This window comes from Trichoderma atroviride, chromosome 2 (genome assembly GCF_020647795.1).
Source record: "Trichoderma atroviride chromosome 2, complete sequence".
Lineage (NCBI taxonomy): Eukaryota > Fungi > Ascomycota > Sordariomycetes > Hypocreales > Hypocreaceae > Trichoderma > Trichoderma atroviride.
In genome coordinates, this window is record NC_089401.1 from 6,927,565 (window position 1) to 6,946,596 (window position 19,032).

General features: G+C 45.7%; 7 protein-coding genes across 7 annotated transcripts; 3 read left to right on the top strand and 4 right to left on the bottom strand.

Annotated features, from left to right (window-relative positions):
- Positions 1-138: 138 nt before the first annotated feature.
- On the bottom strand, positions 139-1,407 carry TrAtP1_005180 (uncharacterized protein). Its single transcript, XM_014093425.2, has 4 exons — positions 838-1,407; positions 470-774; positions 250-406; positions 139-194 (listed from the first exon to the last, which is right to left on the bottom strand). The coding sequence occupies exons 1-4, from the start codon at positions 1,262-1,264 to the stop codon at positions 181-183; spliced, it is 903 nt and encodes a 300-aa protein (XP_013948900.1). The 5' UTR covers positions 1,265-1,407; the 3' UTR covers positions 139-180.
- A 165-nt stretch (positions 1,408-1,572) lies between these two features.
- On the bottom strand, positions 1,573-2,747 carry TrAtP1_005181 (uncharacterized protein; the record flags this gene model as incomplete). Its single annotated transcript, XM_066112612.1, has 4 exons — positions 1,573-1,881; positions 1,939-2,008; positions 2,203-2,648; positions 2,703-2,747. The coding sequence occupies 4 exons, from the start codon at positions 2,745-2,747 to the stop codon at positions 1,573-1,575; spliced, it is 870 nt and encodes a 289-aa protein (XP_065968697.1).
- Positions 2,748-6,601: 3,854 nt separating this feature from the next.
- TrAtP1_005182 (uncharacterized protein) lies at positions 6,602-7,855 on the top strand (the record flags this gene model as incomplete). The annotated part of the gene is made up of 1 exon (XM_014093427.1): positions 6,602-7,855. The coding sequence occupies one exon, from the start codon at positions 6,602-6,604 to the stop codon at positions 7,853-7,855; it is 1,254 nt and encodes a 417-aa protein (XP_013948902.1).
- Positions 7,856-8,067: 212 nt separating this feature from the next.
- On the bottom strand, positions 8,068-10,957 carry TrAtP1_005183 (uncharacterized protein). Its single transcript, XM_014093428.2, has 2 exons — positions 10,498-10,957; positions 8,068-10,439 (listed from the first exon to the last, which is right to left on the bottom strand). The coding sequence occupies exons 1-2, from the start codon at positions 10,820-10,822 to the stop codon at positions 8,287-8,289; spliced, it is 2,478 nt and encodes an 825-aa protein (XP_013948903.2). The 5' UTR covers positions 10,823-10,957; the 3' UTR covers positions 8,068-8,286.
- Positions 10,958-12,213: 1,256 nt separating this feature from the next.
- On the top strand, positions 12,214-14,068 carry TrAtP1_005184 (uncharacterized protein). The gene has a single exon (XM_066112613.1). It carries the CDS (start codon positions 12,696-12,698, stop codon positions 13,791-13,793), a length of 1,098 nt encoding a protein of 365 aa, XP_065968698.1. The 5' UTR covers positions 12,214-12,695; the 3' UTR covers positions 13,794-14,068.
- Positions 14,069-14,265: 197 nt separating this feature from the next.
- TrAtP1_005185 (uncharacterized protein) lies at positions 14,266-15,015 on the bottom strand (the record flags this gene model as incomplete). The annotated part of the gene is made up of 1 exon (XM_014093430.2): positions 14,266-15,015. One exon carries the CDS (start codon positions 15,013-15,015, stop codon positions 14,266-14,268), a length of 750 nt encoding a protein of 249 aa, XP_013948905.2.
- A 2,800-nt stretch (positions 15,016-17,815) lies between these two features.
- Positions 17,816-18,944, top strand: TrAtP1_005186 (uncharacterized protein). Its single transcript, XM_014093431.2, has 3 exons — positions 17,816-17,966; positions 18,027-18,365; positions 18,443-18,944. Exons 1-3 carry the CDS (start codon positions 17,868-17,870, stop codon positions 18,836-18,838), a joined length of 834 nt encoding a protein of 277 aa, XP_013948906.1. The 5' UTR covers positions 17,816-17,867; the 3' UTR covers positions 18,839-18,944.
- The last annotated feature ends 88 nt before the right edge of the window (positions 18,945-19,032 follow it).

Consider the following 19,032-nt stretch of genomic DNA (forward strand, 5'->3'; position numbering starts at 1 on the left):
CCATCTACTCATCTTGTAGGCCTAGTGTAATTTGAAAGCGTACTGCTTAAAAGGGAAACGATGACCTAGTATCACAGAGTGGATCTCGGAGATTTAATATGCAAGTATTTCTGCGACTTGGCAACTAGGCTACCTAGGGAACAGACACTTCTCAATATAACTACACTTTCATCATCTCTCTCAGTTATGACAATCTAGGCTTGAAGTTAGAAGAGGCAATATACAAGATCGAGAGATTGGGAGACCCACCAATTGGATTCTGAAGTGCTATTGCGCAGGTCAAGGTATCTACTAGAGCACTGAGAAAGCCATTCAAGCCAAGCTTATCATTTCCTCCTTTCATATCAACCATGCGTTTAGCGGCATCCATGTGCTGCTTTGACGTACTTCTATCCCCAATATTGAGCTGCCAAACACAATTTTCAGCATCCGCCCAGTGACATACTTGTAAGCAGAACATGTAGCTTACCTCATCTGCAGCGAGCAGCGCAGCCTGGGCAATCTCTGGATCGCCAACCCGGCGATCTTCCGCTGCGAGTTGTTGACTCATAGACCGTAAGCAAGCCAACTTGTAAAAAGTAGCCAACTCTACATAGTAATTATTTTGATCTTGCTTAAAAAGACTACGGCAAGCAGCGAGCAAGATGGCGGTGAGCAATCCGGGGTTTGACAGCGCGAGAGGAATCAGTTCCCTGAGCATGAAGCGTTTCCATACATCAGAATTTGTGTATTTTCTGCAGTGTCGCTTGCCAAACGGGATAACCCAGGTGACATCTAAGATGATACAAATTAAATGATCAGCCAAAGAGATGTGTGGAACGAGAGCTGGGTACTTACAGTGGTGTAAAAGATATTGCTCCGTCTTGTTAAACTCAAGTCCATGAACCGAGTATAAGTTTTTAGGAAGTGAAGAAACCGGTGTAGTTTCCAAAACGAGCGGCTGAGATGGGCGAGGAGGATATAAAATTATTTCACGACCACCTTCATTTGCGTGGTGACTCGAGCTTGAAGCTTCCGCAGGTCCCGCACGGCGAACGCTTACCGTTGAGTCTGAGCCTGAGGCGGACGCATGTGGTGCCTGATTGTCCCCTTCACGTTTATCTTTCTTCTGGTGGAAGTCGTTCATTCGCTGCCTACGCACCCTTGCATGGCCATGACGCGCAGCATGTGATTTTGCGGCTCTGTGACTCGATATCGCACTATCTTTAGTTGGATCTGTGAGGTAGATGAAGTGTATGCTTTGCTTCTGCTGCGGCGAAGCCATTGTAATCGCTTATTGCAAAGAAGACTAATATTTAAATGCAGCTCAACGAGTCATTTGGAATCATGTGCAGATTGCTCACCACTGTAAGAGAGCGTTTGAGACGAAGAGAGGGTGTATTTCAGGTGATAAATCCTTAAACTTCTAGAGAGACTATTTGCGAAGTCCGAAATGTAACTTTGCGCTATACTAGAGTTGAAATGCCAAGCCATGCAGTTTCCTAAAGCAGCTCAGGCGCATGAATTGCCGAGTACATCTCTGTCTGCTTAGTCACAAGATTCTGCCTCACGTAATCGAGCTGACAAACTCGTCTAGAAGTGATACGGAATCTCTTCTTCGCCCACTTCGTTGTACAGGGCGTTGATAGCCTCGACAATGTCTTTCGGAAGGGGTCCCTGCTCAATGACATCGAGGTTTGAGTTGAGCTGATCCACCGTAGACGAGCCAATGATAACCGCATCGTCGTATTTCGGGTCAAGGACGCTATGGTAAGCAGTCCATCTTAACGCCGCAGCATGACCACTAACTCCATGCTTAGCAGCCACCGCCAGGGCGTTCTCGGTTGCTGCTTCGATTGCAGGCTTCAAATACAGTGCCGAGTAAATAGCACCCAGGAAGGTCTATCTCTGTTAGAATAGATGCCGCGGCTATCCAAAGTGAGAAAGAGTGGGACTCACGGATTTGTCAAAGCGGCCACCTGATACAGCATTCTTGTGGTTTCCAGCAAAGAAGCCTCCTCCCGCAGGGCTATTATCGAGCATTTATATGTTAGCTACTCATTCTAGCCATTGAAAAGCTAAAGGAGACGGTAACATGAAACAAATGCTTGCCTCCATGCGTAGAAGGAAATGTTGTGCTTGCGCAAGAGAGGGAACAATTCCTTCTCTCCTCCTCGGACAACTGGGTTGTACTGTCCTTCGTAAACACTGGGTTTTACGAACGAACGGCGATCGCAAATTTCGAGAATCTGCTTGACTTCATCGGCTCTAAAATTAGATAGTCCAAATTTCTTGAATTTTCCCTCTTTATAAGCCGCATCAATAGCTTCGCATGTTTCTTCAAAAGGAGTGGTTCGGTCAGGCTGGTGCAGATATAGAATATTGATCTGATCAATTTGCAAGGCTTTGAGAGATGCCTCAACTTCCTGGGCAATCTTGTCCCGCTCGTGACTTCCGGGCTCTCGAGAAAGCACTTTAGTATCAATAGTGAATCTTTTACCAGCTCCAACAGCGCCGAGTCGGGGTTCCGATGTGCCTGGTGCGCCGGTCGAGTATACACGCGCGGTATCAATCTGCCGGTAGCCGCGATTGTAGAAAGCGTTGAGATACGCATTTACCTCGTCAGGCGTATCATAACGGACTGTTTTGTCGATTTTTCGATCTCCAAGCTATATACACATCAGCAAAAGAACCCTTTTATATTTACAGTTGGTGTTATGTACATTGCCCGCTCCAAGGATGACATTTAAACGGGAGTTGACTGTCATTTTGAACGTGTATGTCCGAGATAGCTTGGAAATTAAATAATTGCGCTGTAGTGTGGATAGTCGATTGGGCTATAGTAGAGCAATTTGAGTGCAATGGCTATGGATAGACCACATATATACGTATTGATAGAGGTTACATTCACTACAATGGTATTAGAAATCTCTTTCGAAGGTTCCGGTATCGATCTCCGTGGAGTCGATCTACTGCATTGCAGGATCGTGAGGAATGGCTCCGTGCACACTAAGGGGTCGTCTCTGGCCTTCTATTCTGAAAACAGCAACTGCAAGGGTTTGATGGATGCGAATGATTCCATTTAATGGGGCAAATTATAAATTTTCAATCTATTTGGGAGACAATCTGGGCCAACTAAGCCTTCATGGCCTATTGTTCGAGAATACAGAACGAGTACATGTAATTCAAGGCTCGGCTACATTTTTAGGCATATTCTGCAATTGGCAACTGCCTAAATTGTCAGTGTGCGTGTAAAATATATTAGATAGACCCATATCTTTGCCAAATTAGTACAACGGGGAGGAAAGAAATATACAAACAAACCATAAATAAAAGCTTCTAAAGACATTCGGGTGCGTTTACTTGAGTCTCACATTCCAAAAAGAGAAAGAGAAAGAATTGTGCCATTTTGCATTCGCAAATAATGCATGAGGTTCATTTTGTCTCATGAAAATGCATTTTAATTGCGTACTTTCCATGATAAAAGCTTTTGCAAACCAGTCATTGCCAATCACATGAATTACTACTTTCACATTCGATTTGAACCGTTTTACTTTTCCACCAATTTTTTTTTTAAGAATAGATTTATTGCATCTGCATTTAACACAGCGGGCGAGATGATTGAGCGCTTTTTTGCAAACGTTGATAAGGTTTCATGTGACAATAATTTAAAGGCCCAACAAGAAAAAGTTAGACATGATATTATGGGGGGCGACTGTTCTTGGAGCGGCCTTCAGTCAAATGTAAAGCTTCGCTATCCTTCAAGTAGCTTTTTACTGTACTAAGTATATTCATTTTTTACTTCTCATGACTCACTTTTTCTCATACTGTTTTAGTCTTCTAATATTGCAAGTCAGCCACCTAATTCGGCTTCGGAGATCAATAATTTGCTACCGACGATAATAGGAGCACACGCATGATAGTTCATGTTGGTCAAGGCCCAGTATCAAGCTTCTTCCTCGGCCTTTTCAATAGCTCTATTATATTCGTTTCACTCAAGGCAGAAATGTGGATGAGCGAGTCAGGGGATCAAACTGCCCTTGTCCGCTAGTCTAATAGTGGGTGCTCTCTATAGTCTGTTTTGAGAATTTATGATTGGCTGTGAAGATGTATATGGTAGTATTGCCATCAAATTTACAGTTGTATGACTTGATGCCAAGTACGATATTCTGAATACCATGACGATTATGCCCGTTCTTCATCCCCTTGTATCATTTATCCGACATTTTTGCTAAATGTTTTCTTCCTTTCAATGTTTCAAAGCACGTATATGTATTTTAAGCTGCGCTATAGTTGGTCCTCGCTGCCGAGGGTACTTCGCTGTCGTGCTTCTGGGGCTGGAATACAATAAATCCCCTCAGTCGGCCAAATAAGCATTGCGATTTGGTAGGAGGCAGTCATTCGAACAGAATAAATGATTAGTAGGTCGGCCCACAACGTACATGATGCAATGAGTCGCGTTAGATTAGGAGCCAGACGCGCTGTAGAGCACTGTGTTATTGTGTAGTAATATCTATTTGTTTATGCTACCTAGTGAACACATTTTGTAATCATTCTTACACAACTTAGGTAATCCCCATTTTCTGACCACGAACACGATTTTCTGACCATTAGAAATGATAGGACGCGCCGTCGCGCCCAATAGTTCGGCTGCCATGGCTACTACTCCTCTCATCCTACCTCTCAATACTAAGCAGCTAACAGTGGTCAGAAAGGTTGAGCGGCTTTCGCGCACAAAATAGAGTATATATATATACATACATATTCGGCATCACAGGAGAGTATCAGGATGCCGAGTCAATGGAGGCGATTCATCAAATCAACTGTCGAAGACGATTGGACGCACATCACCAACAAAGCCGAAAGGAAACGGGTACAAAATAGGCTTGCTCAAAGAGCCCATCGTTCGTAGACTGCTGCTATCTAATGGGTATTAGCCTTTTTGACTAATAAACGCACCTAGGAGCAAAATATGGGCGGCGGAAAAGATCAAGAGCGGCACCATCTTCACCACCAAATGAAGTCAAGTCGCCTTCGAAGACTAACAGTCCTGGTATCGAGCACCCAAAAGAAAAGAATTCAGGGCCGATAAAAGCATCGGCTACTTCAGACTTTTCGCATCTTTCTGCTTCTGCGTTTTTACAAAAGTTAGCATCAACTGTTCCAGATTGTAATTTTCTGGAAAGGCTTAAAGATGAACCACTTTTGTACGTCTTTCTACCTTTACAGTGAAGCTCATTCTTCTATTTTAGGCAGAGATTAACGGACTCAAGTGCTCAAAAAGATGGGAGTGGAAACTTAATACCGCTGCCTTCACTCACAAACGATCTAAGTCTGAATATACCAGGAATGTTGACACTGGCAGCTCTGTTAACAAACAAATACATACTTGCCATCGACTGCAGCAAGCTTATTCCTGGAATTCATATTCACCCTTCCGTACGTACTCCGCCTGCACTCACACCAACAGCGCTTCAAGAAAGCAAGCCTCATTTGCCGTACATTGATTTTCTCCCGTTTCCCCAATTCAGAGACAATCTCCTTCGTGCTGGCGATATCGTTCAGCCCATAGAAATTTGGAATGATATGATATCTGGAAAACTGAGGGTGTGGGGAAAGACTCCCTGGGATCGTAGGGGCTGGGAGATGCAGGAGGAATTTGTTAACAGATGGTGGTGGGTAATTGCGGACGACATTTTGGAAGAGACCAATTTTTGGAGAGTATCTAGAGGCGAAGCACCTCTTTTACTGCGGCTGCCACAGAGGCAGGAGGTCAGCTAACATGGTCTTGTATATTCCACGTAGTCCTGGCTTAGATGTCCAGCTGCCTAGGTAAATTACTAGGTAAATACATACTGACAATGATGGAATCTGGCACATTATATCTCGCAACTTACAAACATACAATATCCAGATAATCTAGACTCTTTTCCATCTTTCTATTTTCTTCTGTCTGTCTCTGTTCTCTCCCGTTCTAACATTCCAATATGTGATAGCCAAAATCATTACTATCCTTTACCGGCCTTGTTTTCACTTCAATGGCCTAGATTAGGAACCAAATTTAGGGTTTGCAGATTGATAGAAGGAGATAGTATGAAAGCTTCCAGTATTTACAATCCGACATAGTTCGGAGAAAGGATAAACATCAACATGTTTGCTGTATGCATCTCAAATTAAAACTTATGTGGGTCCAAGATTGAACAAAGAATAAGAGGTTGAACATACAACGCTGACTACCTATAGCTGACCGCATTCATGATTCTGACCACTGGTGCAAATGATAAGCCAGTGGCTCAGAATTCGAACCCCGCTCGGAAACTAATGCTTTGCAAGCACTCAGTTACTATGGCTGCACAGCCTATGACAGGAATAGGGCATGATCTTCCAACTGCAGCGGTGTAATTCTTGTCAGGCGGCTTATAAATATGTATTACAAACAGATGAACTTCTTTTGTGAGTGACTTGTAAACGCCAAGTTGGTGATAGAAAAGCAGATATATTTAAAGTCGACGTTCGCCGATAACAAATTCCTGTTCTCTTTTCATTACGAATTGCCCTACTTAGTGCTGTTTCCAGAGTGACTCTAGGGGAACCTCTTTCTTATTATTCCAAAAAGCTCAGCATGGCTACTCAGCAACGATGGCTGACTGCGCCCCCGTCGGCACATACTGTTCGTGTTCGGCTTATCAAAGATCTTGGATTAATGAGTATACCTTCAGCTCTCTTCATAGAACCAGTAGCTGAAGGCCATGAAGTTTTTAATGGACCAGATATGGCATATCTGATTGAAAATGAGAACCTTGGGAAAAAAGCCGTCTTTGACTTGGGCGTTCGGAAAGACTGGTGGAATTTACCACCCAAAGTTCGAGATTCACTCGCCTTCTGTGTTGGAGTCAAGGTTGACAAGGACGTTCCAGATGTCTTGAAGGAGAGCGGTGTACCATTGGACGCTATCGACGATGTAATCTGGAGTCATTCCCATTTGGATCACCGAGGGGATGTATCGCTTTTCCCACCCAACACTACTTTGAATTATGGGAAAGAGATGGTGGTTATGAAACCGGAAATCACAGGAAATGAAGAGGCAGTTTTCCTCTCGTCCGATTTCGCTGGGCGTCATAATAATGAGATTGACTTCAGCAAATCCACGCTCAAGATTGGGGGATTTCGTGCCCTCGACTTTTATGACGACGGGTCTTTCTACCTTTTGGATACTCCTGGCCACGATCATGGCCACTTGAGCGCTCTGGCTAGGACTACAAGCTCCAAAGCTGGACATGGAAAGGATACGTTTATCCTCCTGGCTGGGGATGCCTGCCACTTTTGCGGCGTCTTGAGGCCAAATTGTTCGCAGCCATTTCCTCATCCTCATCTTCCGGATTCTGCTATTGGAGTTTCGGATGTCGAAAATGCGGAGTCGCTGTTAAGACGCCATCCGAAATATCAGCAGTCGCCACTTGCCGCGGCTGGATTGGTCGAAGAAGCTCGCGTAAACCCATGGTATGGAATCGCTGCTGGGCAGCTATCCACGTTCTTGGACCCGGAACTTGGCCAAAGCACTGCGAGTACTATAAAAGACGCTTTTGATGAAGCCGAAAATGTCTTTGTCGCGCTCTGTCATGATCTCAGTCTGTTGGCTGAGGATAGCGGAAAACCAGTGTTGCCAACACTAAACGATGCTCCCCAAAGAGATTTGAATGGCTGGTATGAGAATGGTTGGAAGGACAAGCTGTACTGGACGTGGGTTAGCCAGTTGGGTAAAGAAGATACGAATGGAAGCATTCAAATGCGGGAGCCGCTGGTCACCGGATTTTGGATGAATGGGAAGAAATACGAGAAAGCGCAAGAGGTGTTTGACAAAGCGTTGAAAGAGTAGAGCATTATAAAGCTATAGAGGCGAATTCTGCCGTATTGCATTAATTCATGGTTTAGAGCGTTTGCTTTTTCCTCTATGAACTGTTAAAACTTTTTGATACCCTTTACATGTTACGAGTGAAATTTATATGAGAATCCGATACAACGAAATGTATTTCTCAGGCGTTGGGAAACCACTGCTTTTGGATGCTCCCTTCATCATCCCAAGTTTTTTGGACCATTACAAATAATTGGAGCTGCTACTTACGATACTATTACTAACGCACTGAAAGTACAAAATCTTAACATAACGGACATGTCATTGTTTGCTATCTTCATTACTCCAAAGTAGCGAAATGAGATTAACTCTGCCGTATCTTCTCGCCCATACCATCTGAAAGATTCTGCCACTCACTACATACACGGCTACTCAAGCTCAATATTACCGCAGCGTTAAGCGCCATCGGCGACATTAAACATGCAGTAGTCAATGTTTTTGTTGTTATTTGTTCCGCCATTGTTGAGAGCATATGTAGGGAAATTGTATTGTGTTCCGCTGGCACCCAAAACCGCAAAACTGAGGATGAACACCATCACCTGTGTACCACCATCCAGGGCGGCAGATATTAAGTAGTTGTATTTGATAAAAAGACCGGGATGGAAGCGGCGGAGGTAGAACTGGGCAAATATTCCAAGACCAAAAAACATGAGTAGTGATGAGTTGACGCCGACGCAAAGCACACCAGAGTACCAAATGATGATCGAGGTATTGATGTCGCGGAAAAACTCGAGCTTTGTGAGCTTCCAAGCCAGCCAGAATGGAATAGGCGCTGCGAATCCGACCAAATACGACAAGGTGACCCATTGGTATTGGCTGCCCGCCGAAAACATGTTCTTAGCGAGTGACCAAGCTACCGCCAGTGTATTATATCCCTGCACGTTTTGACCAGACCAGATATTGGTGCCGTCAATAGACAGCAGAGTTTCCGTCTGGTTGTCCACAATGCTGACCATCATCACGTAGTCCATGATGGCTCCGATGATTGTGCCCAGCATTTGGGCCGTAAAGGTAGCCTTGGGCGGTAAATGCGCCAACTGGGCCAGTTTCAGATCGCGCAGCAACCATTGGCCTTGTTGGATGCCGTTGAAACCAAATACAGTGAAGTACATGTTGGCCAGGGGCTTTCCAGGCAGTAGATAGCCGCCTAGCATCTGAATGACAGGCTGCTGGTTGAACTGGAATCCAGTGAGACCCATCTGCGCGCCAAAGAAGAGAATAAAGAGTGCGGCAAATATGTTGGACACAATAAAAGCCCACCAAGGCAGTGTTGACTTGATCGAATACAGGGTTATCATGCCGATGACAAATGATAGCACAAGAACGATTCCATACCACCAGTTGGGCACCTCAGCATAGCCGTTTTGCATCATCAACTTGTAGTGGGGATCCACTTCATCGTTGGCGATTGCCACCTGTCGCCGAGTTTCTTCGTATTCATTGTTATTCCTTCGCCAGAACATGTATGTTGAAGGGTTTAGGAGCTTTCGCAAATTAGACGGCCGCAAGAATGCCCATCCTTCTTTGATATCGCTATAATTCCAGAGCAGCATATGAACGATGGCAGCAGTGATGCCGAGATTGGTGGTGATTAGGTAAACAACGTATGAGCCAGACAGGAAGGGAAATCCTTGATCGGCAACGAGCGTGCTATTGATTGTGTTGTCGGGGTTGAGAACAGCCGTGAGGTTGTATTCGACAAAGTTGGTTGAGTTGGACGACCCATCATATAGCAGCTGGGACAGAAATGGGAAATCCATCGACCGCCACACGTTGCCGTAGTAAACGCCCATAAATAACATGATGCAGATCAAGTATCCCGTCAGACTGTTGACCAGTGTGTAGAGCGGATACCAAAGAGGCGAGTTCAGTCCCGCAATGTAGTTCCAATCAAAGCAAAGTCCGAGAAATCCAAGACCTTCGTTGTTCTGCGCTCCGCCAAAAAGGTTGGTATACACAAGGCTGTCTTGCCGAGCCAAGCAAGGAATCGAAATGCCCTGGAAAATGGGTGCGATCCACAATGGAATGATCTCCCAAAAAAAGGCACCGCTAAAGAAAATGCTGAAATATCTGAGGCGTTGCTTGGTCTCAACTTTGTCGCGGTGTAATGTCTCTAACAATGTATTGACGGGAATATTGATTGGCCACAGCATCTTGGCTGGTTGAACCAGGACGGTACGAAGCAGACCCGCGATACCATATGAAAGGAACTGTGATGCGATGACGAGAAAGATGGCAGCGCCTTGGTTCGGATTTGACCCGTAGTAAAGTCGCTGGGCGGCAACGATCTGCGTTGCTACTGCAGATGTTGAGCCGGCAGAGCCCATAATCACCATGAATGCGTGCTCTTTGGAATTGAAATCGGCCGGGTTGAGAAAGCGACACACTCGAGCTATGATACCATTGCCACTCGGGCGTGGGATGAAAGTAAATGGTATAGCCAAGATGTAGGCGATGACGGTCAGAAACACTACTGACACGTAGATGACTTGGGGCTTGAAATAGAAGATTTCTTGTAACACGGATGCGAAGATGCACAAAATAAGGCCTGGAGGGAGAATCGTTGTCAATAACAATATGGGATATAACGCATAAATTAATCTTACCAATAGTCATTGCGCGAAATGTCCAGGGAGAATCGTCTGGATTGTCGTCCACATGAAGAACGTGCGTAATTAGATCTTTTGCGTTGTCGATTACTGTAACCTCGCCGTATCGATTTTCCTTTCTGACATCGTAGCCGTCGTTGTTGTCTTCCTCGGCATAGCTGATTGCTCTCTCAACTTCTGCATCCAGTCCAGGCTTCTTTTCGCTGATTTCGGCGTTGGACGCTGGATTTTCTGAAGTAATCTCGTGATGCTTTTCACTCTCCCCTATCCCCTTTTCATCCGCTGCTACGTGAGCATGGATAGAATCTTGCTGGTCGGCCATGATGTCGATGGTTTGCTCCTCGCCAGCCTCTCAGAGAAATAACAAGACGAGTCCGTGTTACTTGATTCGGCAACATCAGAGTTATATAGATCCAACACATCTGCGCGCAGCATTCGTATTGATCGTAACTGCACGTCTTCTGATGTAGGATGTGGGGTAGCAAAAGTTCCGACTAGACAGCTAGCTTATCGCACCCCGCGCCGTCTTTGGTGTAGAATCATTTCCTGAAGAGGGAGGAGCCGGTATGGTTTATTGCGGGCGAATTGCCAGAGGAACTTTGCAATCCCTCCCGGCAACGAAACTCCGATTGCCTGCCGTTCATTCGCTCTTATTCGCTAAACTAGACGTTGATCCATGCAATCGGGCTTTATCTAGCTCGAAAAGAATAAGCATTTTGGGCACTTTTGGCACTGTCGCGTGGTCGGCAGCCGATTATCCGAGATACGTGGTACGGAACCACTACTTGGAGGTCAATTTACAATCCTTTTCATTTTTAATTGTTATTGCTTTGGTAGGCCTTATCTTAGGAGCGGGCGTAATGATAAATACAACAATATTTCATTAAAGCACCAAAGGAAAATACCCATCTCTTTGAAACGGCCGCTCGACTATTACTCTCGTTAAACGAAGATGAGCGGCGGTAAACCCCCAGCAGTACTTCGCGACCGTAAGTCTGTGAATTTCAAGGTCCAATATTTCGAAGAAATAAGTGATTGGGTTTATGGAGCATGGATTTATGCATAATGTTTGTTGAGATGCGTGTAATAGGTTCGGATGCAACGTTTGGTATATATGGGAGAGTAGTCCCCTGCAGAGCTTTGTAGCCGCGAAAATTGATCGCTAATCGTTTAACATGGCCGGAAATAAACTCAGAAATGCAAGAGCCGTCTAGTATTGTTCAGCTATAAGCGCTCTATGGATCAAGAGGTGATGAAGACTGCCAAGTTGTCATTTGACTATAGTAATGATGTTGAAAACCTTGAGAAATAAATTCTCCTTCCGGCGTTAGATTGCATGTATGCAATATGGAAGCTAGCATCGCCAAGCATTCCGGTGGCTGTATCTAGTGCCGCTACTACTAGCTGCCGGGACCCAAATATCCCCTCGCTTCTACAAAAACAGTGCACTTGTCGTGTATCATGCGATATGATTGATTTGATAAAGAATAAAAGAAGATTGTGAATAAAACCAGCTAAGCTTCAATGAATTTCAGAACATGTCATAATTACTAATTTACATGAATAATTAGCTTCCTTTTGCAGATCGCACACCTGTGCCGGCAATGCTGAGGAGCAGCCACTCAGATCTTGTCGGATCTTAGTTATTCCGTGGGCTTCTCGTTTCGTTAAAAATTCTCTCCGCAATCAAGAGGAACAGGGTCATCAGTAGTTATTCAGGCATCATATGCCAAGTACAATTACACAAATATACCATAACCCCATAACAATGACACAATCCAAGTCTGCGAAACGCAAGCGTAATGCACAGGGAGGCGCTCCCCAAAAGCACATCAAGGTCACCAAGGCGGCCTTGGTCGCCAACCCAATTGCCGCTGATGAACCATTCGAGATCAAGCGTTTGCAGTCGGTCATCTCAGATGAAGAGCTCGAAGTGACGATTGATACTCTCGCCACACTGGCGCAATATCCAAGCCTGACAAAGTCCAAGCTTTGTAGAAACCTTCGAACAGCAGTGTATGACTTTCGCCAGTCATGCACGACAGGTGTCAATGCTACCAGTATGTCACACTATAGATATCTAACATGGTGGTGCAACTAAACATTTCCTAGCGGAGGCTGCAAATCTCACAGCAAAAGTGTCTGCTGCACTTGCTGATGAAAAGTACCTCGAGGCAAAAATCTTGCTGGCCGAGATGCGTCTCAGAGGTGAGGAGCCGAAGCTGGGTGCACTCTGTCGCTGGGTGCGAGATCTTGACGTTATAACGCAGCCAAGACAAACACATGCCAATGACCCTGAACGCTCTGCAAAGGATGATGAGCTTCTCAGCGTATTGGATGCCGTCCTACGTGTAAGCTGCCCAGTGGATGACAACATGGAGTTGGGGAAGCGTTTGGCTGGACTGTCTTCTCGAATCGCTTTCCAAGCAACATGGGATCTGCGATCATCTACCACAACACATCAGATCTATGACTCGGTTTTGGACAAATCAATACTTTCATCAGCACCCAGCAACGCGGCCTCTTCTCTGCGTATCATCGAAACAACTCCTGGCCCCCTCCGCAATCCTCCCAACTATCACCCAGCAATTCTCTACACCACGCAGCCTGATACCGTGCTGCTATCATCAGAATCTCCTCAGATTGAACTTCATAAACATCCAAACGTGGCCAATCTCAGCCTCGCAACGAACGTTCTTTCACCGGAGGAATGCAAGGCGATTATTGCCATTGGAGAGACTGTTGGTTTCCTGCCCGACATTCCCGTGCGCGAGGGCGGTGATACGAGTGTTTTGGCGCACAATTTCTACTGGGTCGTCGACACATCATTCCATGATAGGCTGTGGGCGCGCATGTCACCTTTTGTGCCCGAATCTGTCAATGGACGCTTAGCTCGTGGCATTAACCGACGTTTCCGTGTGTACCGATACGTCCCTGGTGCAGAATATCGATGTCACATCGACGGAGCATGGCCGCCGTCTGGTATTCGCCCAGACGATACATATGTATACGACGACTCTCCCGCTGGAAAAAAGCAAAGCTCGTTATTTACCTTCCTATTGTACCTCAATGATGAATTCGAAGGAGGCCAAACAACGTTTTTTGTCCCAGCCCCGTCAGAAGGAAAACTCAATGCCTATCGAGTGCGTCCAGTCATAGGTGGCGTGGCTATATTTCCACATGGGGAAACCAACGGAGCACTACTACATGAAGGCTCAAGCGTCACCAAGGGCGCCAAGTACATTATTCGAACAGACGTCGAGTATGACATTGATCCTTCTGAGGGGAAGTAAAGAACAATGTGCCTGCTTAAGACTCAAAAGTTCTATATACTGTATTCATGATTATTCGGCTAGCTTGCCACTTTTATGGACTGATTAGCGTGTAATATGGCCTACTATTCTTATCTGGGAGTTGCTATTTTCCGATCATCAAATTGACATGACCTAGGTAGAGATGGATGGTAATTGTACTAGGAACAGCAGCATCAATGAAAAAGTTGTATCACTATCACATTTCACTAGAGATCAGGGGTGTAAGTATAGGTGTTATATACAATATATTTTCAAAAGCTATATACTTGTAGAGTCATTTACAGTGTCATCATAGACAACCCGCATTGCGATGCTGTCTGGCAATATCCATAGACATGAGTGACCAATCTATATACATGTAGAAAGGGATAATATATGAAGCTGTCGCGAGTTCGTAAACCCCCCTTAGTTGCTGCACTTGCCGTTGGTGCAGACGAGGGAGTCAGAGCAGTCATCTTCGGTAGAGCAGCTCGCGCCCAGGCAGTGGCCTGCCCAAGTGCAAGTAGCAGGGGGGGGCAGAACCGCCGCTGCCGGAGTCGGTGCTGCATTTGCCGCTGCTGCAGACGAGAGAGTCTGAGCAGTCATCGTCCGAGGAGCAGCTGGCGCCCTGGCAGTGGCCTGCCCAAGTACACGAACCAGGGTCGCCGCCGCCGTTTCCAGGGTTGCTACCACCGCTAACAGGACCCCAAGGCTGGCCGGGGGCGTTGCTGTCGAAGTCGAAAAGAGTCGTATCCAGGACCTGCCAGCTAATGTCGATGTGGCCTTGGTTGCATGCCTGTCCGTTCAGTGCGGAGAGAGCAGAGAAGCTGAAATCCAGACCGGGAGCTCCGCTCGGGTTCCAAGGGCCAGTAGACGATCCGGTGCCGCATCTCTCACAACCATCACCAATGAAGAATGGAGTGCTCGATGCCACTCCGTTGACGCTAACGACAACCTGTCTACCGCAGTACTGGGCCAAGTTGCTGGCAATCAAACTGTGGTTCATGGCAACGAGGTTGTTGCTGTTGATCTGGTTCAGGTTCAGGGCGAGGAACTGGCTGCATTCGACATTGCCCGTGTTTGCGACTGAGAGATCCTGGCCACAGGACTGAGGGTGCTGAATATCGTAGTAGTATGTTCCATATCCATTGCCGCTGTAGATGACAGAAGAGGCGGCCAATTTGGCGAAAAGGCCGAGAGACGCAGTAATTTGGCCCTTCATTTTGAATGAGTCGAACGGTTTTAAGAAGAGAGTGTTGGTAGAGGCTTGATGAGCTGGCTCCTTGGTTGAGACGGTTGTTGATGAATATAAACACCATTAGTTGGGGAACACTGAGCTACTTATATATACTATTTTTTGCATTGGGATTTCGGTTATACTATCGTGAAAGAATATGCCTTGTACGAATAAACGGCCCGAAAGACCGTACGAGTATTATTCGCATGTTCATGGAGAATCAAATAGTCTGAAAACATTTATTGGACATAAGCTTATAGACACGATTGTCCTGCCCTTCTTGGCAACTCTCGAGGATATACCCCAGCTGACACGGCCCCTTTGGCCTAACTTGAACAAGGCCCCCGTCATTCTTATTGGTTTTTTTCTGTTCAAAGTTCAAATGTCATATATGCTCACTGGTCTTTCATTGGGTCAAACTGAACATGGCACAAAAATTCAAAGTATTATAACGCTAAAGCAACATGGATACAGGCATGTGTAAGCAAAAAAGTAATTATAAAAAAATCTGCCTTCCTTTTTAGACAGAGCACGTCCCTCTCTTTGGTCAGAAATAACATGAATGCGTTTGGTGGATAAGCTGTCCCCTAGCTACGGAGAAATTACATGTAGACTCCACCGAAAGAGCAGCGGAAGATTTCGGGCACTCGGTATGTCTCAACGACGAGCCGTTCTTCCAGATTTCTCAGTCAATACGCTACCAAGCATGGCTAAGCTCAAAGAATAGTAAATTCTGTTTTTCATAAACTTCCATCACGCATACGCTTCATTTGCCATACGCTAAAAGTCCTGGCAGCACGCGCCGTAGTAATTCGGCATGATTACCTTTACAACGCCGGCAGCACAAGCGATGACTGAGGCTGAAACGCGCTTACACGACAAACTCTGTGAAAGTAATCAGCCAATACGATGGTTCGCGCCTGCAGGGACCTACCTATCTGGGAAACTCTGGTTGCCGCCAAGACGACTGCGGAGACGTCGGCAGAGCAAGGACCGCTCCAGAACGGCAGAGTCGGTGCCCCCGACAGCACTTGTGCCTTAACGGTAAACGGTGTGCCCTGAGTAGCGTTCTTTGTGCCTAAATACAGTAAATTCAGGTACAAGCGCGGTTAAGGTGTTGGTATTTGGTGAGCTCTTACTAGTATAGGTAGGTAGGTAATAAAGAAGCTTATTAGTAATTTGATGACGAGAGAATGTATTTTTTTTTCCTATAATACATTTCAGTATCTCTCTTTGGCTGATTCCTTTTCGATCGCTTCCAAGCTGACTTGACTAAATGATCTTATCTCTGCAGCCGAGCAGAGATTGGATATTTGGATTAAATTAATCGTTATAAATTGCGGTAGCAGCAAACAAGGCTCTTTTTGCGTTCTATATTACTGTAGTATAATTAAAGTAGCACATGTAACCCTAGGTACGGAGCATTCTGCGTTGCTAGATATTCCTATCGGAGACCTACCTAGGTGCTGAGCTGCTGTAAGGCCCCGCTGAGAAATTGTCTAGCACGTGAGCTACGTCTCTTTGCCTCAGTTCGCATATCATACTGGACTCTATGAATAGCACTATGAGATTTCTGTGCATCGCCCACTTCTTGTTCTGAATGTCATAGTGGAGGGCCAAATGTATCGTTTTGTTACACGGAAAGTTGCAAGCCAATTCTTGCCCAATGAACATTTTAAAGCAGGACTCCTGCCTCGTATCAGGTTTTGTTCAACCCCCATATTCTCATATTTACCGAAGAAGTTTACAGAAACAGTAATTAATTCGGAGAAATGCTTTGCTTGTATAATATATAGTCTCATTTACATAGGTCTCTAACTTACTAGGTTACATTCAAAAGTTTGTCCACTTACACAGCGGTGTATCTTTAGTATCTGTACACGATCTATCATTTCGGATCATACGCAGCGCATAGATATCCGCAGCGTATTTAACATGGATGCGCATGTACATGCAAATGCTACACCAAATTAGTACCGGTACATGCACATGACAGCCAGTATTGTAACGTTCAATTGAACAGCAGCTGTGTATGACTTTTGATGCGCTTTATAGGGCTTTATAGGGTATGCAGTGATATCTTACCCCGTACTTTGTGACTAAAAAGTTGTGAGCATGGGTCATATTGGACATGCCTGAGCTACAGTGCATGGACCAATGGCTTTCAGCGCCATAATGTCCAACTCATCGAATTAATTCTCATCCCTTCTCCTTGGTCCATGGAATTCTTCACCCCCTCGGGCTCAATGACGCTGGCAAGGTCATTTTTGGTACCTAGGTAGACTGATCTATATCAGCTGTCTTGGCATTTCCGGGGCAGTCCCATTGGAGGAAAATATGTGGTGCGTAGGATCTAGAGCTTACCTACGTACCTCAATGTAGGCTCTTGAATAGATGAGAATAGTGCAGCTGCTGCAAATGATACGAAAAACAGCCTGACTTCTTCCTCAAAACACCCTCATGTAATGCTCTTTTGGGAATGTACTGACACATTTTTTCTCGAATCATCAGAGCCTTCCTTTCTCGTATACCCTCCATACTCAATATTTACGCAAGGATGGGCGATTTCAGAATTTCCAAATGAACACAGAGGAACAACCTTCCTATTAAAGCTTAATTTAGGGTGTGATATAAAGTTGTGGGGACCTACAGCAAGTGCTACTGTTTGCAACTCTAATCGGGGTTTAACAACAACCCCTAACCTTGTAGTCTCGTATTGCTTTAAAGGTTACCATGCTATATAATAGGGGACTACTCTCTCCGCGAGTAGCTAATCGTAGTCTGAGTTGCCTTTCTACCATACACTGCTTTCAGCGTTATTACAAACACAAAACACCATGCGCTCTTCAATTCTCTTCGCTGCTGCCACAGCTGGCACTGGCTCTCTAGCCTACACGATTCCCGCCAACCTCCAAGCAATCTATAATGCTCACAAGGTCAGCGCTTTGTCCAAGTTTCAGTCCTGAGCACCACTAATACGAATTCTACCTCAACAGGCAGGAACTTGCGCCACTCCGCTCTCAGGGACCTCCTCTTCTGGAGCTGTATTCTGTGGAGATATCCCAAATGCTATCTTCTTGAAAGGAAGCAATGGAAATTATGACAACATGGACGTCGATTGCGATGGCTCCGACGATAAGGCTGGCGACTGCTCAAATGATCCTACTGGATATGGCGAGACAGCGTTCAAGGACACCGTGCAATCTTACGGCATTTCCGACTTGAATGCCAACATCCATCCATATGTCGTTTTCAACGAGCCACCTTTTTTCAATGCCGAGCAACATGGCATGAAGCCGCTGAGTGTCATGGCTGTTGTTTGCAACAATCAAGTGGTGAGTTACACCTTTGTGACTTTTATTCCTTTGTGCGCGTCTACGGTGTATGCTTACAAATTTTGCTCTCCTCTTAGTGGTATGGTATCTGGGGCGATACCAACACAGAGCCGACTACAGGCGAAGCAGCTATCTCACTTGCACAGCTGTGCTTCCCCAACGAGGGCCTGAATGGCGACTTTGGACACGGCACCAAGGATGTGCTCTACATTGGTTTCCTTGGCGACGAGGCCGTGCCTGGCAAGAACGGCGCCAACTGGAAAGCGAGCAATGTCTCACAATTCGAAGCCAGTATCAAGTCATTGGGCGATTCGCTCGTCCAGAGTCTTGGAACCTCAAGCGGCGGCGGCTCTGGTGGCGGAGGATCTGGCACCTGCTCCTGGGAGGGCCACTGCATCGGGGCCTCTTGCGGAACTGACGATGACTGTTCGGATGACTTTGTCTGCAGCAACGGCAAGTGTGCGGCGGAATGAGTCTCGGCTGTGTATCAGAGAGTCACTTGGTAGTGGTAGATGGCAGGACGTGAAACCAAATTAATGATATGAAATAAAGAGCATTTACTTGCCTATGCACCCCGTACGCGGAGTCAAGAATCCTTAGAACATGGGATATTTTGGCGAAAATACATGTATTGATTGACTGATCCACGCTGGCCCCTTTGGTGAGT